The 24,671-nt window shown below is 46.5% G+C and overlaps 11 protein-coding genes across 11 annotated transcripts; 3 read left to right on the top strand and 8 right to left on the bottom strand.

The window, feature by feature from the left end:
• Nucleotides 1-227: 227 nt before the first annotated feature.
• On the top strand, nucleotides 228-1,019 carry N7469_010494 (uncharacterized protein; the record flags this gene model as incomplete). The annotated part of the gene is made up of 2 exons (XM_056649399.1): nucleotides 228-363; nucleotides 460-1,019. The coding sequence occupies 2 exons, from the start codon at nucleotides 228-230 to the stop codon at nucleotides 1,017-1,019; spliced, it is 696 nt and encodes a 231-aa protein (XP_056496530.1).
• A 306-nt stretch (nucleotides 1,020-1,325) lies between these two features.
• N7469_010493 (homeobox domain-containing protein) lies at nucleotides 1,326-3,155 on the bottom strand (the record flags this gene model as incomplete). The annotated part of the gene is made up of 1 exon (XM_056649398.1): nucleotides 1,326-3,155. One exon carries the CDS (start codon nucleotides 3,153-3,155, stop codon nucleotides 1,326-1,328), a length of 1,830 nt encoding a protein of 609 aa, XP_056496529.1.
• A 1,081-nt stretch (nucleotides 3,156-4,236) lies between these two features.
• On the bottom strand, nucleotides 4,237-4,458 carry N7469_010492 (uncharacterized protein; the record flags this gene model as incomplete). Its single annotated transcript, XM_056649397.1, has 1 exon — nucleotides 4,237-4,458. One exon carries the CDS (start codon nucleotides 4,456-4,458, stop codon nucleotides 4,237-4,239), a length of 222 nt encoding a protein of 73 aa, XP_056496528.1.
• A 1,143-nt stretch (nucleotides 4,459-5,601) lies between these two features.
• Nucleotides 5,602-8,273, bottom strand: N7469_010491 (putative alpha-L-rhamnosidase C; the record flags this gene model as incomplete). The annotated part of the gene is made up of 3 exons (XM_056649396.1): nucleotides 5,602-7,404; nucleotides 7,467-8,130; nucleotides 8,188-8,273. 3 exons carry the CDS (start codon nucleotides 8,271-8,273, stop codon nucleotides 5,602-5,604), a joined length of 2,553 nt encoding a protein of 850 aa, XP_056496527.1.
• Nucleotides 8,274-8,966: 693 nt separating this feature from the next.
• On the bottom strand, nucleotides 8,967-9,593 carry N7469_010490 (uncharacterized protein; the record flags this gene model as incomplete). Its single annotated transcript, XM_056649395.1, has 4 exons — nucleotides 8,967-9,116; nucleotides 9,190-9,327; nucleotides 9,390-9,431; nucleotides 9,489-9,593. The coding sequence occupies 4 exons, from the start codon at nucleotides 9,591-9,593 to the stop codon at nucleotides 8,967-8,969; spliced, it is 435 nt and encodes a 144-aa protein (XP_056496526.1).
• Nucleotides 9,594-11,196: 1,603 nt separating this feature from the next.
• On the top strand, nucleotides 11,197-12,507 carry N7469_010489 (sialidase family protein; the record flags this gene model as incomplete). The annotated part of the gene is made up of 4 exons (XM_056649394.1): nucleotides 11,197-11,738; nucleotides 11,800-11,916; nucleotides 11,966-12,014; nucleotides 12,076-12,507. 4 exons carry the CDS (start codon nucleotides 11,197-11,199, stop codon nucleotides 12,505-12,507), a joined length of 1,140 nt encoding a protein of 379 aa, XP_056496525.1.
• Nucleotides 12,508-13,208: 701 nt separating this feature from the next.
• N7469_010488 (putative diaminopropionate ammonia-lyase) lies at nucleotides 13,209-15,474 on the bottom strand (the record flags this gene model as incomplete). Its single annotated transcript, XM_056649393.1, has 2 exons — nucleotides 13,209-14,725; nucleotides 14,790-15,474. The coding sequence occupies 2 exons, from the start codon at nucleotides 15,472-15,474 to the stop codon at nucleotides 13,209-13,211; spliced, it is 2,202 nt and encodes a 733-aa protein (XP_056496524.1).
• A 696-nt stretch (nucleotides 15,475-16,170) lies between these two features.
• Nucleotides 16,171-17,728, bottom strand: N7469_010487 (M20 family metallo-hydrolase; the record flags this gene model as incomplete). Its single annotated transcript, XM_056649392.1, has 4 exons — nucleotides 16,171-16,249; nucleotides 16,308-17,126; nucleotides 17,179-17,496; nucleotides 17,562-17,728. The coding sequence occupies 4 exons, from the start codon at nucleotides 17,726-17,728 to the stop codon at nucleotides 16,171-16,173; spliced, it is 1,383 nt and encodes a 460-aa protein (XP_056496523.1).
• A 704-nt stretch (nucleotides 17,729-18,432) lies between these two features.
• N7469_010486 (uncharacterized protein) lies at nucleotides 18,433-18,762 on the bottom strand (the record flags this gene model as incomplete). The annotated part of the gene is made up of 2 exons (XM_056649391.1): nucleotides 18,433-18,525; nucleotides 18,664-18,762. The coding sequence occupies 2 exons, from the start codon at nucleotides 18,760-18,762 to the stop codon at nucleotides 18,433-18,435; spliced, it is 192 nt and encodes a 63-aa protein (XP_056496522.1).
• Nucleotides 18,763-19,462: 700 nt separating this feature from the next.
• N7469_010485 (putative oxalate/formate antiporter) lies at nucleotides 19,463-20,874 on the bottom strand (the record flags this gene model as incomplete). The annotated part of the gene is made up of 3 exons (XM_056649390.1): nucleotides 19,463-20,370; nucleotides 20,424-20,516; nucleotides 20,580-20,874. 3 exons carry the CDS (start codon nucleotides 20,872-20,874, stop codon nucleotides 19,463-19,465), a joined length of 1,296 nt encoding a protein of 431 aa, XP_056496521.1.
• Nucleotides 20,875-21,558: 684 nt separating this feature from the next.
• N7469_010484 (Zn(II)2Cys6 transcription factor) lies at nucleotides 21,559-23,974 on the top strand (the record flags this gene model as incomplete). Its single annotated transcript, XM_056649389.1, has 4 exons — nucleotides 21,559-22,286; nucleotides 22,353-23,045; nucleotides 23,114-23,592; nucleotides 23,715-23,974. 4 exons carry the CDS (start codon nucleotides 21,559-21,561, stop codon nucleotides 23,972-23,974), a joined length of 2,160 nt encoding a protein of 719 aa, XP_056496520.1.
• Between the last annotated feature and the right edge of the window lie 697 nt (nucleotides 23,975-24,671).

Below are 24,671 nucleotides of genomic sequence, written 5' to 3'. Positions count from 1 at the left end.
CCCATACTGTACTGATTGGCGCTTATCACCACGGGACCTGAAGTGGGCACTTTCGCCCACCACTTCAACATTGGAACTTCAACTTCGACCCTCTTCAAACGCATTTTCTCCACGATCTCCCCTCGTTACTCTCCCGCAACATCACACCCTTGCCGTGATCTGGCTGAGCTCAAACATCCCGCATTCTTACTGACTAGAGCATCGCCCACATCTTCAATTCCGTCTTCATGTCTACACCAGAGGAATCCCCAGCTCAGCGGGCCTCCCGTCTGCGACGTGAGCGTCGCGAGGCCAAAATTAAGGAGGGAGGATCAGCGCGCCTCGATAAAATCACCAGCCTAAGTGGTCGCACTCCTCAGTCCCGTAAGCCTCAACCCCCTTCGACCGAGTCGCCTATTCAAGGCTGGCACTCATCGCATGATGGCCCTTCACAATGACTGACATGAAACCACACCACAGTTCGCGAAGAAGGCTCACCTTCTCCTCAGCCTGCCATATCCCCTTCACCCTCTCCCGCACCACGAGATCAATTTGCGCCATCCCCGCAACCGAATATTCCCTCCGATGACGCCCTTCAGGCCCAGCAAGAAGCCTTCCGTGCCATGCTCCGTCAATCGGCACCTGAACAGGGTCCCGGCTTACCAGGCCAAGGCATGCAGGGCGAGGATATGGAGGATCCTACAATTAAGCTGCTCAATTCACTACTGGGTGGTATGCCGAGTGACCCCAATGCGCCACCTGGTGCTCCAGGCCCCATGCCAGGCCAACAACAGGCTGGTCCTAATCTAGGCGCGATGGCATCTGCCCTCGGACTCCCACCTTTCCTTGCCAGCCTGCTCGGCGCAGCGACTCAACAGCCATCAGAGGAGGAAAAGAAATCCACGCGGGTTTGGAAAGGATTGCATCTGCTCTTCGCGATTGGAGTCGCTGTCTACCTCTTATTTGTGATCGGAGCATCCGTTGCGACATTCGGGGAGCCCACCCCCCCAAACCTGCTACTGCTCAAAACCCATTCTTGATTTTCGTTACTGGAGAGGTTATTCTGACTAGTGGAAGGGCTTTTATTGGTGGGAAACAAGGTGGGATTGGGTTGCTTATTCAACTTTTCAAAGATGTGATGCGAGATGGGAGTCTGGTGTTGTTCGCATTGGGTCTAGGAGCTTGGTACACTCGTGAGTGGCAGACTGTCGCATGAATGTGGACATGAATAGTGCAACGAATTACCGATTTATTATTGCATTGGAGCTATATTGAGTATTTAATTATTTTGCGGAAAAGTAGTGTATATATTGAAGAAGTCCTTGTGATGGAAAAAGTTAGTATCATCAAGTAGATTCTGACATCAGAGATCTACGTGATGGCAGGACAGCATTGCGTAAATTCATCATAGAATCTGCATTCAACCCCCAATCGCCCTGCCATTGTTCCATCCGAGCTCCCTTTTTGAAATGCGCAGCTAGATGTTCAGCCCGTGAAGGCCAAGTAGGCAGACTTTGGTTGCAAAATCCACAGCGACTTTGGACGTTACTCACAGACCCCTTCCAAGCATCAAGGCCTTCAGCAGGAACTTTGGTACAAGCATGAAATTTTCGAAGATGCTGCCATAAATAATCCTTGCGGCCAAAAGATCTGTCTGCTACTGATTTTTCGGCACAGACGTAAAATTCGTGCTCGTCCCAATGGGCTGGGGTTGGATACAGAGCGTCACAAAAAGGACATGCTGACATTGAACTTGCATAAAGTTGGTGAAGCTTATTCAAATCCGGCGTGCAGATCCACGAATCAAGTTGGAAATGTACACTTTTCTCATGTCGAGCCCAGTCGTGTCTCTTCCGAAAAGATGATGTACAAAATGTACACTGGTATTGGTTGCTGTTGGTTTTCGATGAAAGTTTTTGCCGGCCGCGTCGGGTACCTGATGTTTTTGGGAGGAGTGGGAAAGGCATACTACTTTCTCCAGATTGATGACTCCAGGCTGATGAGACACTTTCTGAGGTCTCTGAAGCCCTGCTTCCAAAGCTGGAAGCGGAAGAAGGTAGGTGAGAGGATGTTTCATCAAAATTGAACAAGTCCATTGCAGATCCATCGAAATGGAATGGATCGGCCCCAATTTCAGGGTTGGATATGCCCAGAGAAATTGCGTCTTGGATAGCTAATTCCGAGACAGGCTCGTCTTCGGGTGGGGACGCTTTCCAACGCTCCATCGGCGTCAAAGAGCTCAATGTACTTGTTACTAATGGGGAGCCTGCGCGAGAACGGGAGTTCGAGGTTTGCTTCGACGACTGAATCTTTTGCTTTTGCCTGCGACGGGCGTTCGCAAACCAGGTAGAAACACGCTTTTGTGAGAACCCGGTCTCTCTTGAAAGATGATCTTTTTGGGCCTCGCTTGGATATGGATACTCTTGGTTTTGATAAAACCATTCTCGTAAAACCCTGGCACCTTTGCGCACAAATTGTTTGGACTCTTTGCGTTCTTCTGTGGGCTCCAATCCCAACCCAATATCTCCTGGAGCTACTGATTCATTTTCAAAGGAGTCCCCTTGGCCACCCCCAACGCCATACTCTGCATTCTCTGGCAAGCCATGGAGATGGCCTAATACCGGAGAGAAAGTTTCAAAACGAGACGGGAGTCGCTTCTCTCCTTTGGCGAGGCTGCATTCTCGAAATAATGCGACACAACTGGAGCAAGAAGTTACCGGGTTCGGGTTTGCCGGTGTCGTTCGGAGAATCAGACATTGCAGTCGATGTCTGCGGCAATGGCTGCAAGGTGCCGCTGGACGATATGCTCCATCGAGCCACTGCGGAACATTTGAGAGACTTTGCAATGGAGGTGTATCATAGATTGCTTCAGAAATCTCTCGTTCAGCTTGCACTAGCTCGTCGGCAGCATCGTGATGTTGAGATGTAATATTCTCAACTTGATTTGCCCGCGACGTCTCCATTGAGTCAATACCCATCAACTGAGACCACTGGAGGTCTGTCTGATCCGAAGAACAGAAAAAGAAGTCATCCAGTGCATTCCAATCAGCCTGTGGGTTTTCATGTAGCCAAGCGTCCGCCATGCTGGCATCCAGCATGCCTGGGAACCCCGATTCGGGCAGCGCATGAGGCGATTGCCGGGGTGGGCGAGAATCAGATTGCGCGTTGAAGTCCATGGCGTATGCGGCTGTACGGAGCTCATGTCATTTTGATACGGCTCATTTCAAACTGGAAGATTTCATGCATTTGTCTATCATGGCTGCATCAACATTGCGATCAGATTGCATTGAAAGTCCGAAATGTATATCGTCAGATCGGATCGTCGAGGCGTCCACCACCGCCTGCCAAAAAAAAACCGGGAGGGTCTGGCGCCGTCCAGAAACATCACAAATTGACCAATGAGGAACTATAGAAATCTAAACCAGACTAAACGGTCCTATGAAATCAATTTTATTGTAGTGGACATGGAACAAAATAGGGAATGCAGAAAGATATGAGGGACGAATAGTTGCAAAGTTGGACAGAATAGACATTGTTACCGGGATCTTGGAAATCCATGCGTGAAACAGTAAATGCGCTCAAGATACTTGACCTTGCAAGCAAAATACTTACTCAACGGCAATCACCTAGTAATTGTTTTCTCTGCATTGATAGAAAATAGGCAATTGAAAGTGACGGAGTCACTAGGAAACATCATTTGCCTTCATTTGACCTTCTTCGAGGATATCTCAGCTAGTAGGACTTCGAATATCGGCCACTGATAATCACGAAATCCCATGGCTCTTAGTATGATGAAAGCTTGATTTTACAGTCACTTCTTACAATACGAAGACCTTGTTGTCATCATGATGGAACTAGTAAAATGGGTTCAAAGACTTCAAAAGAGGCTAACAGCTTGGTCTCAAATTGCAGTTTCCACCATCATCTTCCAAACTTGCTATCACTCGTATAGTAGTGTAAACTGACATTCTTCATCAATTTCCCCCAACAGCAACTTTAAGCTCTATCAGATTATTCAGCCTGCAATGATCGATAGACCCCAATGGCTGTAGTGGGCTATAGTGCATGAAAATAGCTTGGTCATTCCATATAGGCAGCCCTGTTATCGTGTTAGTTTAGAGACTGTATTTCTAAAGGTTTTATGAAACTAACTGCCACTAGACGAGATTCGACAAAATAGTAGTTCCCCACGATAGTATTTCGTTGCCCGTGAGAGCTTTCAAGAGCGAGTAGGGATGAGGTACCGCCACCATGCCTTTAGCCTGCTGATTGGCTTGCTTTGGAGCTTTTCCCCGACTTGTTGCTCAAGCCTTTTGCTTCAATTACAGGCTTCTGTGCCCCAGGCTCAACCTTAATTCCTGTTGAATGTTTCTGAGGCTCGGTCTTAGATTTTGGCGAGGATTTTGCAGCCTGATTCGATTGTCCGGCCTCTGTTGAGTCCACGCCGAGTAATTCCAAGGAGGTTGCGCCGAGTATCATAATGGTGAGAGGAACAAAAGCAGGGGAAAACTGATTGATTGTATTTCCACGATCGATGGAGAGGAGATGCCGGAGCACAAAGTATTTATACCATTGAATCGCAAGTAGTTTCGGGAGTAGCTTTGGAAGTACCCACAGTATTACACCTCATGGCCATTCTGATCTGTAGCAGGGTCTATTCTCGTCTTGACTGCACAGATCAAGACGCCTGAAGGCCTTGAGATAATGTGGGGGCGAGTCCTCTACGAGGTCAATTCTCGTTAATTGATTGGAAATAACATTCAATCAGAAGCGACTCCTAGTAATAATCCCACAAATGAATGTATGTGCTCATTTTTCGCTCCCAATAGAATCTATTAGATCCTTAACATCGAACTGAATGTTACTGGCAGTACCACCAGCCACGGAGGGATTCTATCAGTTCGGAAAACAGTCCAATAAAAGTAAAGATCAGGCCTATAAGGATTACATATATCAAAGACATACCTCTTCTTGGCTCCGTTTCAAAATGGCCAATGAACTTTCGCAATTGACAAGTCAATCACGAGGGTAGTACTATTCAGCTAGATTCATTTGATATTCGGAGGCTCGGTGTACTTCACTTGCTGCGACATATCAAATGAACCAGTAGTGGTATTCCCGAGTTCATCAGCATTTAGCGTAGCCAGTACTGGAAAAGAAACCACTAGGCCCATCAGCGACGAACGCTCCGACAGCCCCAAAAGAGTGGGGTTCAAAAAGGTAGCCCTATAAGCTGCCATTTCAGGGCCCCCACCGGCGGCTGTGCAGCTTGCCACAAGAATCTGTTGAGTATCGATTGGCCAGGCTAAACGAATGATCTAATCAAGTGTTTTCCACGGCTAGAAGAGAGCATAAGCGAACATGTTTTGGGAAATCATTTTTTATGCTTAATTAGGATATGCGCAGCGCTTGATCAGGCCCTCGTCCAGAAAGGTTCGATGTTGCGCTGTCCGCCCATCGGGAATCATTTGCAAAACTACTAGACCTTTAGAATCCAGTGAACGACCTTTTCAGCTGTAATAAGCTTAACATTGATTATGAGTATCGGGAATATCAATATTGAACAAGTAAAGCTCGCATCGGATAATTTCAACTATTCAAATTACTGACCAGAAGGTAAATTCAGAAAGCTACGCCCATGTGAGCCTTTCTCTGGACTGGCAAAGTAGCCGACTGCTTTTTGCCTCCACGAAAATCCTTTGAAATTCCATGGAAACGAACAGTTCCTGTAGTGCCTGGAGGAGCATCAATCTTGAGACTGAGGGATTTACCTTTCAACTCCCACGAAACTGACAGGATGTCCCCGGATGTTGTTACCACTTTCGCACTTGACTTCTTCAACCCCATTTCTATGCCGGTCTGAGGCTCTAACAGCCACTTATTATACCCAAAACCTTCAGGGCCATCAAAAGGCCGCAGGCCAGTTGCCCATTCTGTCAATATATAGGTGGCAGCTCCGCCCCATGGGTGACTGAGACTTGTAAATAATCCCAAACCAGGAGATCCGTCCACCGAAAGATATTCCCAGCTGGTACCTGTAGCTGTAGTGTCGTTACCAACGGCTAAACCTTCCTTTGCGGGTAGCATAGGCCCCCAGACGGAGACAAGCAAATCTCGAGCTGTTGCAGTGGCATTTCCCATAAACAGTGCAGGCAGTAAGAATCCATTTGTGTTGGGCGAGATCGATGCGCTGGGGTCTGAAGCACTAACAGTAGTATCCGCTTTATACCCAGGACCGAGTTTTAGTTTTCCCAGGACTTTCGAAGACAGCATCTCGGATGTTTGGGTAGAATTTGCGACCCCTGATGTAATACACCAAGCTAGATCGGACACGCCGAATTTCTGCTGTGAAGATCGGCTTGCCGAGTATGTTCCCAGATGGTCATTCCAAAGATATTTGTTGATCGATTGAGCCAGTGATCGTGCAGATCTTATATAGATCTTCTCTTCATTGCTTTGACCCAACGCCGATGCTATTTTAGCAGCCCCGTTTAAGGTCTCGACCGCGAGGCAGCTTACAGCTGCTCCGCCTGAGCTATCCCCTACAAAGGCGCTGGTCAAGTCAACTAGCCCATCAGTGGCGTTCACTGTACTCAGTAGCCATTCAAGCTGCTTTTGCCATTGCGGCCAGGTATCAGAGGCATACCGAAGGTCACCGGACTGTCGAATAAAATGATAAAATGCTAGGAATCCCAGCATTTGGTAATCCTCCAAGGCAGGGTATTTCCCTCCCTCGGAAAATGCATCTATTGTGGTTGATGGATCATATCCCATGCTAGGTGACATGTTCAATTCCCCATTATGAACCTGCGTATCCAGGAGGAAAGACAAGGTACCGCGGGTCCAGTCATAGCGAGAGCTACTAGCGCCGATAATGCGAGAAGTGTGATAGAAATCCCCCAGCCACACAAGGCGATCGCGTTTAGGCCCGTCCAAGCATACAGTTGCCAAATTTGCTTGATAACCGTACTTGGCTGAAGCATCATGATCACGCAGGCTATCTTTATACAAAAAAGTGCCGTTTTTGCTGTCGTAAACCATAGCATTCCGAACCCATGCAGAGTGGTCCTGGTAAGCACCGAAACCAAAAGCACCACTCAGTGAAACTTCCGAACCACCCGTATAGTAATCACCGAGGGATACATCAAACACCTGAGTACCATTGATGTGCACGGAAATGCGATCTCCATCTGAAAGGATGGTAGTGATATTGTACCATTCCTTCTCATGCACAGTGAAGGGCACCGTAAACGTATCTAAGAGATATGCATCCAGCGTCGTTTGATTAACGAAGTCGTATCCCTTCGACAATAGAATGCTGTTGGCCGGGGTAAGAGATTTATTGGCATTGGCGAATGTCTTCTCTTGAGGAAGCTCTCCCGTGAGCAAAAGTTGAAGGCCAGATCCGTATGTCAATGGCTGGGCCTGTTATAGTTTGCAGAGAATGAGTATCAGGGGATTTATTAATTAAGGTGGAGGAGACTTACCACTGTCCACCATAAGCCAGCTCTTTCAATGGATGCCTCAAATTCCAGCGTATAATTTTCGAGCTTCGAGGTTTCAACATTTGGCGAAGATCTTGTGCTTTGGAAAAAAGCACCTTTCACTGGATCAATTTTCACTGCGGGGACTTGTGTTCCTTTTTCCACACATGCGAAACTAGCTGCCTTTGCGCCGAGCTTCCAAATTTCATTGAACAGCTCATTGTCACTATGAAATTGACTCGGGTATTTTTTGGGGTCTGTATCGCTGACAGTAGACACAAAACCAAGACGAGTGAAGGTCAGACTATGTCCTGCGATCAAACGTACGGACTGCCATCGCTGACCACCCTGAATCAGAGGAGATTTTAGCATTCCGGTCTTGGTAATGTTGAAAGTCTCAACCCGGAAACCGTTTGCCAGACTGGTCGAGAAAGTGTAGGGCCCATCGGACCATGGCTGATGCAATCCATCGTATGGCTCGCTGTACTTCACTTCGATCTGAACTGGACCGTTTAACGCCCCGATCTCGAAAAATGGATATCCAGCAACTTCTGACCCATAGTCAATCGTCGCGATTGGGGACTTTGTGTCGAGAACAAGAGCTGTGGAGAGATTCTTTGGCCACTGGACTTCTGTTCCTGCTATGAATGCTTTCGGGGTAAAATCACTGGGTACGTCAATCTCTGATATTGCCCGGATTGATTTTGGAATCCCTATTGATTACCTGATTTGATTTACAGCTGCAACCTTTGGAAGAGATGCGATGATTTGTGACCAGAAGTATACACTTGATATAAACGTGGGTTTCATTATGACTTGAAATGACCTCCGAGTCGTGCTAGTCGACCTGGGACGATAATTCTAGTAGAAGCGAGTCCTGCCTTTAAATGCAACGACTTCTCTTCAAAACTTTGCTCGAAGTGAAGTGGAGTTCGGGCGATCTCTAGCCGAGGATACATTATGCATAACCAGTTTTGAAGACATGAAAACCCCTGAAAATTGTACTTCTTCGAGTCTTTCTTCAGACACACTCAACTCTAACATAGAACATAATGAAATTTTTCAGATCCCTCTGCCACAAACTGCAGACGACTTGAAATTTATTTCAGATGATACTAGCTTCAACTCCATCACGAAATTCCGATCTCTTCATCCTAGCCTGAGAGTACGTGTAAACATTCATGATGTGGTTGTGGGGTTACAAGAACAATCCCCCACTTCCCGTTCGGAAAACCCGAGTGGGCGAAGCTTGGGGAATTTTCTATAGCGGCCTACATCCATGTAATTCTATGGGAATGTGCCTGATAGCCACGGGCTTGGAAGACTGGGGGATGTATTGGTACAGAAATTAGATCAGAGAATGCAATTATACAACTCTAAATGGAGTGTTGTCTTAGTCGATAATATGGCTTTGATTACAGCAGATGTAGCCATCATATAATGATCCGTTTCTAGAGCGTCCATTAAACCCAGTGAGACGAAAAATACAGCACCAAAGCGTGTCTAGGCTTTTTGGGCACAATATGCATCTACATCCTGATAAGCATCCGTAGCTTCTTGGAACTTCTTCTTCAGTGGCAGGTAGCTCTGTTGAAGAACTTGTTTTGCACCGGGCTCATCCTTGCAATTCTCGTAATAGAGAGTATCGTATTGCTGATACAAAACGAGAAAAAAAAGGGTCAGTCTTTAGAAGTGACAAATATAATACTAGGAGCAGAAAACCTACATCCCAGGCATAATTCATCTGCTGCCATGTTTCACGCCAACGAGATGTCTTGGGACGCAATGTGTCCTTGACATTTTTGTCACAAACAAATGTTGGATCCAGAAGTGCGTCCATAGCTTCTATGCCAACGGAAGAGATCTGCAGTAATACTAATTAGTTTCCAAAGGTTGGAGAAATCATAAACGGTGTGATAATCTTACCTCGGGGAAGTAGTCTGCGATTGCAACACACGAACCACCGGACTAAGGCGGAATTGGTCAATCACCTGGTGCAACACATTTGGGTAATGCCAAACTTACGACTCCCTCGGCGATATTGCCTCGAGAAGGATGTGGTGTAAGCGCAATGCGTTGCCAATTCACTGCAGAATCGAGGTGCTTCCTGGACTCATCTAATGGTTGCATTGTTGCATAAAAATGAATCCAAGGTCCATGACTTGTGTTTTTTACTCCGGTCAGAATTTTCCGATAATATGAGGTTACTGCCTTGAGGTCTCCAACCCATTCAGCTTTCGAACGCTCTGCAGTGACGGGTGCTACCAAGAGTGATGGTACCACTAAGAGAAAAGACAGTTTCATGATTGAGTTTCACAGCAAAAAAAGCGGCGATGAAAGTAAACAAAAAATCAATCTAGCTTACGGAACTCCAGATTCCTTGATATTTATACTTCAGGACCACTTGGCGCTAGTTATGACAGTCACCCAAGCTCAAGGTCTATGTTACACTTAAAACCCAACTTCCTCATCTTGAATAATGATCAATCACAACAGATGCTGGAGATACAATAATCACTCAATAATTCCAATTGTAAGAGCTGAAGTCTACCTGCATATGGCTGTGAGCTATTGATGTAGATCAATCGATATTTGGACTTATATAATCCAATAAGCCCGATGCAACGATGCATCTTCGCCAAAAAGTGACCAGTGTGGGGCAAGGAATCGGCACTACTGAATCTTGAAGGATTTTCCAGAGAAAGAATCAGCAGTACTAGCATATAAGTATACATTTATGTAGATCCAGAAGATCTCTGGTCAGTGGGGGAATCAGCCGAGGATGACCCAAAAAATAATGTGGTCGCGTTAGGTGCCTCTAGGCCTCTACGTACGGAGTATACCTCTTTCATTTTTCAATTTTGAAGCCAGAACTGCCACCTTACAGTTTATATCTCATACTTTACATCTAATTATTACCATAGGGCTCCTAACAAATGAGATTCATGATCCTTGAAGCGGCGTGCACCATCTAACCCAGTAAGTGAAGCAGATCTCGGCCCTGTAGCGACCCCTCTCCGACCCGACGAGACTGTGATGAATGAATTCAAGTACTTCTCTCAAATATTCTCAGCTTTTTGAATATCCCCAGTAGCCAGTCTTTGTATCCACTAGTGATTACTATCAACTTTTCCTGGTCCTTGCTCTGTTACCCAGTCAACAAATACTAGCTTTTCTTCTGGTTGCACTACATTACGGCAAATTAAAAAAAAAAAAAAAAAAAAAAAACACAGAGGATTAAGCAGCATTCACTTTGATAATATAATTTATCATGTTTGAGATTTGTTTTGGACCGTTTGTTTACCGTGATCCAGTCGGGTACATTTGAAAATGTACTCCGAAAACCGTTAAAATACAATATGCGAGAAACTCGGCATTTTTGCGGGGAAACAACTTGAAGACCTCTCGAGGAATGCGGAGGAAACGTGAGGAACACTTGAAGGGGGCACATATTGGCCAATTTCTGCAGAGGAGGGGCTTATTGCCAAGGTATTTTGATAGTAGCTTTTCTCGTCCGTGATTGATGGAAATATGCGGACTAAACTAGACTAAACTGGTGTTAGCTTGGCTTCGTCTACAATGAGGACAATTCCGGCGGGATGTCGGAGCTTAGGTGGTGGCTTGAGGATCATATTTTGGAATTTCGAAGGGTTAAAAGCTGTGATGGAGTAGCTTGGGGAGATATTAGAAAGAAGTTCGAATCAATCGACCCCCCAATCTTGCTTTTGAAGCCATGAGGTTCTTCAATTTCAATTTGTTATTGCTCGCCGTGACGGCTGCGCATGCAGCTACAATCTCCCATTCAAAATCGCCAGCTGCCGTCGAAAATGTGACCATCTTCTCGCCTCCTTCCGACTATATTGTTCCACGCACGCTTTATGCACGTAATGTGCAACTTCCAAATGGCGACCTTCTTGCGACGTGGGAGAATTACTCTCCTGAGCCGCCACTGGTCTACTTTCCCATATATAGATCTAAGGACTATGGAAAAACCTGGAAAGAGATTTCACAGGTTCACGACACTGCTAACAAGCTTGGCCTTCGCTATCAACCATTCCTGTATTACCTACCCGAGCGTATTGGGTCTTTCAAAGCAGGTACTTTACTGCTGGCCGGAAGCAGTATTCCCACTGATCTTTCCTCTACGCAAATCGATCTCTATGCATCAAAGGACGATGGCTTGACTTGGAAGTTTGTGAGCCATATAGCAGCTGGTGGAGAGGCTGTCCCAAACAACGGCTTAACACCTGTATGGGAACCTTTCTTGCTTGCGCAGTAAGTTTAACTTTGTTAATCCCCCTCATCTTTGACCATCTACTAAGTAGTGTATTGTCAGTGATGGAAAATTGATCTGCTACTACTCTGATCAGCGAGCGAATACCACACATGGTCAGAAAATGGTCCACCAAGTTTCAACTGATCTTAAGAAATGGGGAGATGTCGTCGACGACGTGTAAGAATAACTGGTCCTCCCAAGTGAATTTTCGCTAAGAATTCTTCAGTGCTTATCCAACTTATACCGATCGCCCTGGTATGCCAATTGTCACAAAGGTACGCAAATAATCAATGTATAAGATGGCCGAGAAAAAGGAGTGCTGATAGTAGGCGACAGCTACCCAATGGTAAATACTTCTACATCTACGAGTATGGTTCATTCTTCAACACTTCGAGTTATTCGTTCCCACTATATTACCGCATTGCTTCAGATCCAGAGGACTTTCTGTCGGCTGAACACCAGAAGCTCATTGTCTCAAGCGGTACCAAGCCCACATCCTCACCCTATGTTGTCTGGACTCCATACGGAGGAAAGAAGGGAACTATCATTGCCAGCTCGGGAACGCAGAGCACTCTCTTCATCAACAAGAATTTGGGAGAGGGCGAATGGACCGAGATTGAATCGCCAGAAGCTCATAGCTACACACGCTCACTCAGGGTTCTGGACGGCTATAATGGACGCTACTTACTTGTGAATGGGGCCGGGGTTTTGCTTGGTGAAAGTAACACTGTCACTGCTACAGTGATGGATTTGGCTAAGGTACTTTAAGGAGACAGCATCCTAATGGCGTAGAAGCTAGATTAAGTAGATACGGACTGCTTTCTTGAAGATCAGCGGTTCGTCCAGAATATTGTCCACGATTTCAATCTCCCGTTATTTCCGTCCCATCGATTCCCGAGCCTTTTAGCTTCCCGTGCTCCACAATAAACTTGACTTTATACAATTTTCCCGGGACTGATTGTAGGCAGTAATCATGAAAACAAAAATGAAGTAATTAGATGGAGAGAAAAAAAATGCGCCGACCGGGGTTCGAACCCGGGTATCTATCTTACACCTGATGGGAGGATAGCATCGTACCGCTTGATCATCGGCGCTTTTCAAGCAACTTCGGAGCCACAACAGTTATAAGACAAGATGCAAATTTCGCCTGTATAGGAAATTAATACTCCACAAGGAGATATAAACAACACTCATCAAATAGAACCTAATTTAAATTGCAGATCACTACTCAGACTCTTTTTGTTAGATTCCTACTTCCCAGCACACTTGAAGCGGGGTAGCTCACAAGACTTCGACGAGTCCTTGTTATGTTCAAGTTGAAATCAGAGAATAGACAATTCAGAGATTGAAAGGATAAATCAATCTACTACACGAAGTATGCAATTGTCATTTTCGACGTAAATAATGATGGAAGTGGGTCACATATACCAGTTAGTACTAAGAGTGCTAGTAAAACGATAATTCTTTGCTCATGAGCAGAAATCCAGAGCAAGAAGAGTATAGATCTCCTGCATCTGTCGCAAGCTCTCAACAGAAACCCATTCCTCCTTTGCATGCAGACCCTCTCCGCAAGGTCCGAAGACAATTGATGGGATCCCAGCTTGTCCAAGGAAAGCTGCATCGCACCAGAATGGCATGCTCTGAACGACGGGTTTGTTCTTCAAAACGATTGACCCACAGGCAACTGCCTTTTCAACAAATGGGTGATCGGTCGCAAGCTTTTGTGTCGGACGAGATATTGTAACGCGAGGCTCACTATACTTGAAAGTTGGCGTTTCTTCACCAATCGTCCTAAGCATGGATGATAGATCACCCAGGATAGACTCTTCGGTTTGTGCAGGGACGGTGCGAAACTCAATAGTAATCGTGCACTTTTCAGGGTATGAAGACGGCTCTTGACCACCTTTAATGAGACCACAATGCAGAGATCCTTGACCCAGAAGGTCATCAATGGGCAACTTGGCCTGGTATTCCTCAAGTGCCTGCAAGAAGCGCCATGCTTGGAGGATCGCATCTTCACCCAGAGCTGGATCGGACCCATGAGCAGCAACCCCGAGTATATCAACTTGCACCCATACGAATCCTTTGTGAGCTGTCGCAATGGCATGTGAAGTTGGCTCTGCAACTACCGCTGCGTCTGCGCGCCATCCAGCAGCAAGGATATCCCTAGTACCCTGAGAGGCGTCCTCTTCATCTGAGACGGCTGCGACAATAATATCACCCCGGGGTGTTTGGTCATTGGCCTTGATCGATGCAAGCGTGGCAAGTGCTGCCGCCAAACCACCTTTCATATCCAAAGAGCCACGTCCAAACACCGCTTGTTGACCGTTCTTCATTTGAATACTACCTGAGAGAGGTTCCGCCTCGTAACTGGTAAGACTAACGGTATCTACATGTCCGTTGAACATAATAGATTTGCCCTCCCCACTTCCGCGAAGAACGCCGACGACAGAAGGTCGGCCACTGATTGGTTCGACGCGGTGATGTTCGATGTCACGATGAGCAAACCAGGCCTCTAGATAGTCTGCAATCTCAGTCTCTCCTGTGCCGTCATCTACGGACAATGTAGGATTCGAAGAGTCGATTTGAGTGAGAGCCTGAGTTAGAGTCACCGCGTCCTCGACGAAGACATCTCGAGGTACTGGGTATTCGCGAGCTCCTTCTGTACTCAAAAGTACTACCACGGAGTTTTTGTCCAGGGATGAGGCGTTTTTGTCCGTTGCGAGTCTACGCAGAGCAGCAAGAGTGGCTCCGCCACAGGGACCAGCTCCAATCGATTTTGAAGTGAGGCACTCTACAGCGCAATGGCTTTCGTAGGATGAGATTGTGATGCAGGCATCAACAGACCGTTGCAAATCCGGCCAAGCAGTTGACGAGACCGTACCACAGTTCATACCATTCATGATGGTGGAAGAGGTTTGCACACGAATCGACTTTCCAGCATGAAGACTTGATGATAAACAAGGAGCGGAGTCGGGCTCGACGGCTACCATAGAAATAGGGGGGCTCAACAGACTTGCAATGTTTCGCCACTGCATGGGCGAGGCTACCAACGCCAACCGGGGTAATCATCATGGTGGGAGGAAGACCCATCTGAATTGCTTGTTGCTGAGCTTCATTCATCAATGTCGAATAACCATCCACAATCCAAGCGGGGATTTCCTCGTACCCCTCAAATGCAGTATCTTGTATTAAAAGCGCATTTTTCTCTGCATTTGCACGGTCTGATGCATCTTGCACTGCTTGATCATAGTCCCCCTGCACAGCAACAACCTTGGCGCCCTCAGAGGTGATCAATTTGATGGTGGCTTCAGGCATGGAGCAGGAAACGAAGATCTGCGCCTCGATCCCCAGTAACCGTGCCATAAATGCGACTGCTCGTCCATGATTACCCTCTGATGCCGTTACCAAGGTAATTGAATTGCTTTTGGCCTCACTGGAGAGCTGGTCCAAATTGACATTAGGAGGCAGTTCAAGCCTTTGTCGGATGGCACAAAAACAGCCCCACGAAGCACCCAGCACTTTGAAGGAGGGGAGCCCGAAACGATTACTCTCATCCTTGACAAGAACTGCGCGGACGCCCAGTTCGGTCGCGACATCAGGAAGAGACACTAATGGAGTTGGTGCATAGTTTGGAAGCGATTGGTGGAATTCAGCCACGCCGGCGGGCAATTCAAGGTTGAAATGTTGATTCGCCGCAGCGGGGTTGTAGTAGATTGAACGTCGTGAAGACATTCTGAATGCTGCCAGTGGGTGTCTTGGTGGGATTTGAAGGGCTCGGTGTAGTTAATGTAAATTTCTGGCCAACTTATTCAGCCACTCTGTATGGATGGGTTTAGCCTTCTAGCGACACGACATCTTCGAGTCGGAGTGTGTGCGCCTTCTAGTGACATCCTGGTGTCTACGCCTTCTTGCGACACAAGCGGAGCGAGATGGAGCTTGCCACGAGCACGCCTTTCGTAGACTTGGATTATCCAAGTTGAAATTAAAATGACAAGAAATATGGGTCTTGCGGAAGTTGGCAGGGATGAGATTCACGAGGGAAGCATCCTGCTAGACTTTTAATGGCTGTGCAAAGAGGAAATGACTGGATTCACAGCAAAACGTGAATCTGATCAAGGAACAAACTTGACTTTAATTTTCCTCACAAGTGACTTCCAACTGCCATATTTTGATCTTTGAAATTTCGCATTTCATTAATGCTACTAGAGTCTATCGTGTCTATTCCACTGACCTTGAATTGAACATAGAATGGCCATAGTGCCTTCATCCCGAAAATGCTGGATATCTTATCTTCAAGAGGTCTGCCACCATTTAGAAAACAGGGCCATGTACCAGAATCTATTTACTAGAGGATTTACGTTGAATGACAAGCTCAGCTGGCATTATCAGCTCGATGGAAGACCAAATAGCTTCTATTATTTATGATCTTTAATTTCCGCGGCTCTGGTTCGCATAGGATTGATCGTAATTTACAACAGCTTCAAGCAGAGCTTGGGTACCAATAGCACTATTACAGATCGTCAGTTTGAACGTTTCGTAACAATTGGTTTAACCAATACACTTACCAGTCTTCGGGAGTAGAGTATTCAGTAGGGTGGTGGCTGACGCCGTCTTTGCAAGGAATGAAGATCATGGCCGTCGGGCAGTGTTTGCTGGTATATACACTGTCATGGCCAGCACCACTTGTCATTAGCATGGAGCTTCCAGGGCCGACGATTTTGTCTGCAGCCGCTTGAATGGACGAAATGCAGTTCTGGTCGAACTTAACCGCTGGGGAGTCTGTGTCGAGGGTCCAGCTATATGACACACCCTTTCCGTCTTGCAAGGCAATTGTCTCGAACGCTCTAAGGCATTCTTCCTGGACAGAGTGGACAACACTGTCTTCAGGATGACGGATGTCAAGAGTGAAGGTGACCTCGGAGGCAATGGTATTAGTGGATGCATTCGATGGAACCCTGATGATACCAGTGGAAGCTAGAGCATCGTGCTTCTTAGCGATATCGTTCGAGGCGGCAATCATTCTTGAAGCCGCAAGCAATGGATCATGACGATTACCCAGAGGCGTAGTTCCGGTGTGAGCATCTTTGCCTTGGATAGTGAAGCTCAACCATCTATATCCCTGAGCCCCTTGCACTATGCCAATCTTGCAATCATTCGCCGGGAGAATGGGACCTTGCTCAATATGAAGCTCAAAGTGTGCTCCCAAAGGATATCCCTTCGCAGAGCATTCAATATCTCCAAGATAGCCGTGTCGTTCGAGTTCCGACTTGAGAGAAACGTTGGGATTGTGGATATCGCGTAGATCCCATGCCTGTTGAATGGGAATGGCACCGGCCCACACTCCTGAAGAACACATCGACTTGGGGAAACGCGCTCCTTCCTCACTGTATACAATGTCAATGACGGCTCAAGATGGTAGCGATCTCAGAAACATACTTTGTCCAGTTTACAATACCCACATCATAGTTTGTCTGGAAATTGTTCTCTTTCATCGTGCGTAAGACCTCCAATGCAGCCATTACACCCAGAATACCATCGTAACGGCCACCACGAGGCTGAGTATCAAGATGACTTCCCATTGCAATCATCGGAGCCGAAGACTTGAGACTGCCGGACCTCCGGGCAAACATGTTTCCCATTTGGTCAACTGAGAGGGTACATCCAAGTTCTTGGACTTCGTCGGCAAACCAACGCCGCACGCGTGCATCGTCATCATTCAGAGTCAACCGAGCCATGCCCGTTTCAGTTGCGTTACTGTATGCTTGTCAGCAATAAGATCCCGATGTCATGTCACTATTAGTTCATCATATAATACATACTCTCCATAGCGATGGGCTTGGCCCCATTCGCAAGTCTTATGCAAAGTCTCCCAGAGACGATCGGAATTTATGCTGAGCGCTGGAGGAGCTTGAAATCGAGGAGCCGATGAAAATGCCCGCGTTGCATTGAGGCGCATCGCGCGTGTTCCAGATTTTACCGCGTGCATGCTTTATCACAAACTCGAATCAGAGGCGAGATTTGATTTATTCAATTTCACAACTAGTGTCGAATTCAAAGCTAAGAATTGTATATGTGATGTCGCCGAGGGTGATGTCGTTTTATATATCCGAACGAATTCGACAATAGATTGCCTAATCTATTAACCAGGTGGTTAATAAACCGTGTCTGCCAGTGACAACCGTTGACTGAGAATAGAAAAACGCCTTCTTCGAACACAAAGTGGACGATGTGTATTTAGAAAACCCGTAGATCCACTAGACTATTGTCACTCAAATATTCGGCGAAGACACAAGATGAGTGGTTGAAGAAGTACTTGGAGGATGCCTTCGGCTGGGGCGCCTTCCCGCAACATCGGCAAACCCTAAATTTCTTCAGTCTGGAGTACACAACCCACCATACAACAGCCCAATCACAATGCTAATATTTGAAAACTAAATACCGTGTGGGATGCAGAGGTATGTTGTTTCTCTTGGATAATTTGAGAATTGTACTGAACTTCCAGTTGATAATTGTGTTAAAGCGGATGTTGTTGGTACAAACATGATCGTACTAGCAGTAGGTACAACCCATCCAACAAAAGTATCCTTCAGACCCTCGTAAGTTATCCCAAGCCATGAATGGCGATTTGCCATAACAGAAAATAAAGAACTCCAATAATCCATTCCATCCAAAACACAACAATGATCCCTCCTAGAATTGCCTACCGGGCATATCCCTTGCCGCGGCAGCAACTGCCAAAGCACTGATCTCCTGGGAACGGTCAATACTTCTGAATGGGCCTTTCTAGGTGCAAGAATACCGTTATAAGGATTTGTAGCTGTATTGCTTCTCCCCCTAGAACCTTTTGAAGATGCGTCACTGTGATGGGTTAGAGGACATAATCCCACTTTAATCGAGAACACCTTACTCAAAGGTTCTCACGGACTCGTTATCAAATTCTTTTGCCCTGGAAGCATCGTGTGATGGCAGAATAGAAAGAACTTTCTCTTTCAGAGACTTGGTATCATCTTGTCCGGACATCTTTCGTGCTTGAAATTGCCACGTTGCTCAAATTATTCAAGTTGTTACCGGGTAGGTGCCAAGTTCGAATATCTTGGGATCAAGACTGCAGCAGGATATCAAATTTTTTTGCTTGCGGCTTCAATGTAATGTTGACCTTCTTTCTTAAAAGACAGAAAAAGGTCACAAAATCCGGGGTAAACAGTTCTTTCATATACCTTTCTCGGAAAGCCATCTCGTTCCTCGAGATTTAGATCGGCAAATGAACATGACGTGCGGTGGAGCCCCTGTGACAAAGGTTTATCGGCGGACGCCGAAGTCCATGATGTTCCTGAGCACCAAAATCTCTATCGGTGATCGAGTTTCCGCCGATACATTCCTTGGTCATCAGGGGATCTAAGTATTGGTGCGAATTCCCCTCGGAAAGCAGGGTCGAGCGCGTTCACCGATCAGAATACAGCTGCTTGATTGGCCATCCGATCCTGTGCCACAATCGGGTCATAGTCTCAACCTTCCTCAATGAGCGCCTATTATACAAAAAGGAAAGCCGGGCGAGTAGGTACTATTATAGTGTTACCTAATGAGACTGCATCTCGAGTCGGCGACTGAGTACAATGTGGCATATTAATAAGGTCACAGCTATAAAATGAAACATAATGGCAATTTGGTTCGCTCTTTTCCATGGAAGCTCTAACTATAGCTCTTGGATGCTAAATTTATTCTAAAATTTTGTTTTCAGGGACCATCCACGGCAAACACCCCTAGCGATAGTGAATGCTACTGCAGCCGCGAGATACAAGACTCCGCCGAAAATGATCAGACCTTCGTATTCGCCCCCATCACGTTGTTGGATCGCCCCTGCAATGGGAATTCCCGTCAGGGTTCCAATACTGACGATCGTGAACGTGGTCCCGTTCCTCTTACCGTAGTCCTGCGTGTCGCATACTTGTGATATGCATACCGGCGTCAGACTGATTGCTGCGCCACTCCAGAAGCCGAAGAGAACAGCGTAGCAGACGATGGCTGCTAGATTATCGCCCGATCTCAGCCATAAAGCAAGTGTTAAGATGGCACAGGCAAATGAGGTCAGCGTCATCACATTGAACCGACCAAGTCGATCAGCTATCAGGCCTGGTAAAAAGCGTCCAGGGATGGCACCCAAGTTTAAAAATGCAATGAGTAGGTATGAGATTTTATTACCAACCCCAACATGGATGGCATATGATGAGAAGTACGTGATGGGGATGAAAACCGCGAATTCTACCAGAAATACCGCGATGGTAGTAACTGCGTAGTTTGTATCTTGTAAAGCCCGGATATCAATGGTGGCACCTGCTTTGAGGTTCTGCGGTAATCTGGCTCTCAAAAGAATGCATGCCAAGCCACACGTTAAAGCAGACAAAAGGGCAATAATCCGGATGGCCCATGGGAATCCTATCTTGGGAGCTGAGAATAGGATTATCAGCGGGAAAATTACACCTCCGATTCCACCAGCCGTACAGGCGATGCCAGTAGCATACCCTCTTCGTACATTGAACCAATGGCCAACTGCCGAAACAGCTGGTGTGAAAAGTGTACATGCGGAAAGACCACCGAGTACGCTGAAAGAGAGGAATATCTGGTAGTATTCTATATATTATGAGTAAGATTCATTGAATCCGGATATCAGACTGATATCTTACCTTCGCTGAAGCTAAAGCAAACCAGAGCTACCACAATCCCGATAGATCCCGGTATGATGATATAGTTAGGGCCATATGCATCGAAAATTGGGCCTAAAGAGTATGAGATATGATTAGTACGAACCATCGTGCATTGCCTTGCCAGTTATCACATACCCGCTTGTGCCCCAGCAAAATATAAGAAAAATCCATAAGCGCCGAATATCCAGCCTATACTAGATTCGGAGTAATCCTTTAATTGATGTGTGCTCGTCCATGCATGGAGAATTCCAAGGCTATTGAGTAGTCCCATGGAAGGAATCATGGCGCACCATGCCCCGAAGACCACCGACCATGCTTTCCATCCTCCTTCGGGATAATCATCATCTTCAGAGGAACTTGTGTCTTCGAGAGTTGGTGTTGATCTTTCCTTCTCGTCTTGAGCGAGTCTATGTTGCTGCTCACTCATCATGGTTGCTTGCTGTCCAAGGCGAGGTGCAAGTTGTAAAGAGAGTGGTTTTGACTCTTTTGTTTAAAGGAATTGATCGGGTCTATAAGTGCCAGGTCCATTATCAGAAATTTTTGAAGTCCGATTTTCTCAACATTAACTCGGTGAACTTCTTCGGTCCGAAATTGGACTTTTCAGTGCTTTCAGCGATGATAGGTGTTGCTGTTATGGTGATGCTCGGTGAACTCGAGATTTAATTGGAGACTTCGCCGTTGCTGCGATTGCTAATCTGATGAAAGCTAGAATGTATCGGCCAATGCAGGCTTTGATTCGTTGGATTCAGTAGAAGCTGATCCACCTTCCATGATGTATAATCATCCTCACGGCTGCTTGGTCACGGCTTCTGCCTCCTAAAAGATATATACATCGGATGAAGATATCCGGCTCAGACCAGACTGAATCAAAATATGGGCATTAAAAAAATCCGAATCCCATATAATCTCGACTCATTGATAGTGGACCTCATCCAATAGTCCAGGGCGCCTTCTTGTGACAGCAGATTGCCACCCAATCAAGAAGATTGTCCGGCGAACATCCTGGAGTTATCTTCAATTCGCCCATATCTAATAGAGGAGATACATTATACGGTCGCCGCAAGCAGGATTCGCTCCGGCGATCCCATAGCTTGACAGCCGTTTTGTCTCCGCTATGAAGGACAACTCAGCACGGAGTGAATCAAATCGTCATGCAAAGTCCGCCCGCCCGTACCGATCAAAACGACATCCCCCCTGTGATCAGTGCCGTCGCAAGAAATTAAGATGCGAAGCTCAGGGAAATAAATCTTGTCAGCGATGCGAGGCGTCGGCCTCACAGTGTAGTTTCGACCTTACCTTGCCTGGTCGATCTACCTTACCGGAGCTGAGACCTTCGCCGGCCGAGCAAGATGATTCCATCTTGCCCGAATCGACCGGGATATATGATGAAAGCCATCAAATAACTACCCCTGCACCAACAGGTATTCCAGAGATAGAGCCGGAAATTCAGTCAGGACTGAACGCAACATCAGTTGACGAATTCTTCCTACCTTCTCAACCCGAATATCACATCCCAGAGCGGCCAACGCCGCAAGCCATTCAAACATTAGATCAATTGAAGGGATTCTCTTCGCAAGTTATCGGGGCATCAGGAGAATCAGATCCTTGGTTACTGAGACACTGCAAGTTTGATGATCACGGCTTCTTGCTTTTCCATCAAGTGCATTTTCGCAACGCTGGCGGAGTACCTCTAGAGGAGAAGATTCCAGTCCACTTCCTGGTCTCGGCAGACCATTTGTACGAGCAAAGAAAGGAAGAAACCCGATTTCCAAAGCGAGACAGGGCTCGCGAGGAGCTAAATACTCTTGTTCCCCTTGAGTGTGGTCAGAGATTGGTATCCTTGTGAGTAACCCCGAAAATTCAACCGAGGAATTTTTTAAAACCATTACTGACTTTATTCGACGTCAGGTTCTTGAAGTTCATCTTCCCAGATCTACCCATCATCTCACGGTCTCAATATGGACTCTCTTCATCGCAAACCGTTCCCGAAATTTCTGTTTTGCAAAATATACCTGTCCACCTCCTTGCAGCAATCTACGCCTCTGCTCAGCCATTTGCCAAATTCGACGAGTATCTCTGCGTAATACATGCATATTCAGCACCATCCACGGATGAACTGTGGCGACTTGTATTTGAACTTCTATTCGAAGAACTACATACACCCCACCTGGCCACCCTACAAGCAGGTCTACTTTACCTCCATAAACCGAGTGAAGGCAAAAAGAGCTCCGTGGCTGATAGTTCCTTTGTCTGGTCGTTCGTGGGTATGTTGGTTGGCCTTGCAACTTCTCTGGGACTCACGCTAGAATGTAAGCCTATGGGTCTACCGGCTTGGGAACGACGTCTTCGTCGGAGACTGTGGTGGGCTGTCTATGCAGAGGATAAATGGCGTAGTTTGATGATGGGTCGACCGCCGTATATTCGACATGATGAATGGGATGTAACGGACCTTGATGACGATGATTTTCAGGTCGACCAGATGCAAATTGATTTCTTACTCTCACCAGATGAAGGGCTGTTGCGTGATGGGCTGCATATGAAGCATTTTCAGTATTTTGCGCGATTATCACGGATAGCGGATGAGGTGCAAGTCCGTTTGTTGTGAGTATTTCCCTCTTGTTTTGACTTTAATCATTTGGCTGGTAATAGTGAATAATAATTGTGTTTAGTTCCCTTCGCGCGTCGCAGCGACTATCGTCTAATTTTGATGCCTCCCTCGACGTGGCTCGAGGACTTTTGCAGTCCTTGAAGGAATGGTACTCACTCCTACCATCACAACTAAGACTACAAAACCGATTATTTGCGACAATTGATCGAAGTGGACCACGCTCTCATTGTCTTCACTTTTCATACTTATTACTGGAAGTTTTCATCTTCCGCTCCCTACTTAGACCAATGGTACGGTCTGCTGCACCACCACGACTGTTTGAGGAAACAGAGGACCCAACAACTTTTACCAATGTGGTTGATGATTATATCACTCAAATTATTGAAGCGAGTGAGGTCGAGCCTGTGCCTGCGATTGACATGTCCGAAGAGCATGGCGCCGGTAATGCGGTTCTCAAAGCTGCTGAGAATTGTGCAGCGACGGTGTTAAGATCGGTGATGAGAATGTCGTGCAGTGATTTAGCCGGCTTTTGGTATTCATGTAAGTGACTTTAGCTTGGCTGCTCCATGTCAGTGGTTTCAGATCTGAACCTACCGAGCTACGTACTATATGCGTGGGGTATGTGGTTTATTGATGACTATCGAGTACTAATTGTTCAATAGGGTCACGAATAGGGTTTGCTACTGTATCAAGCTTTATGATGTTGTTGATTGTTCAAGCACCATCGAAGGAACATGCATTACGAGCTCGGAGACTGGTTTATATGTGGCGACAAGCATTGCGAGGACAGAGCCAAGGCTGTGAGTTGTTGAATCTCGCGCTTGTCCGGCTTGATGGTCCACATTGGGCCGGGTTGGCGCGGAACTTTTTCCTCCCTAAGCATGTCAAGGAAGCTCTTGATTGTACAATTGACCAATCATGAGGATGGAGAATAATAAGCGTAATGAAAATAAACCTACGTATGTATCCGTCGAATAACCGAAATTGTTGTTGGGGTAAGGGGGGGTAATTCCGTGTTGAGACTGGAGATGGACTGGAGATAATACGGCATTTTCTCGGAGTGGATGCTCATACTTGTACTATAATAATGGGTCGAGCATAGGAACCAGGGTTCGCATGGGAGGGAGCTGTACGGAGAAAGGAGAGGACTTGTGCTGTTCGAACCCCCTTTACTCAACAGTGTAGATTGCTTGAATGTAATTGGTTGAGAGAATTTGTATTTTTGTACTATGTTAAGTTCTCCTGGATATCTTAGACCAGATAATGGGGCCTTGACGGGCGGCATGTGCATTGGAAAGTGACCACGACATGCAGAATCTGTTGGGGCGAAGTGGGATGAGTGGAGCGACAAAGGGTAGCAGACTGAGACGGCGTGCAGGCAAGTCCAGAGCAGGCTGCATGCGCTATGCCTTTTAGCCCATTTTAGCTTGAGTTTAGTGAGGAAGTTAGTGTAGAATGCGCATTAAGGAAATCGGTCTGTACCCAGGTGGTTCCCACTGATCTTCGGAGGCCTCACATGCAACAGTCGCACGGAGGGGTAGTAAGATCAACGTTAGGCCTACTACGGTACTCCGTACATGCTCCGTACATACTTCGCACAAGGGTTCTGGCGGTAAGCA

The sequence above is a fragment of the Penicillium citrinum genome (assembly GCF_028827155.1).
Source record: "Penicillium citrinum strain IBT 23319 chromosome Unknown utg000009l:1.0-4274883.0:1.0-4276374.0, whole genome shotgun sequence".
In the NCBI taxonomy this organism is placed as follows: Eukaryota; Fungi; Ascomycota; class Eurotiomycetes; order Eurotiales; family Aspergillaceae; genus Penicillium; species Penicillium citrinum.
This window is presented reverse-complemented; position numbering and strand designations above follow the sequence as displayed.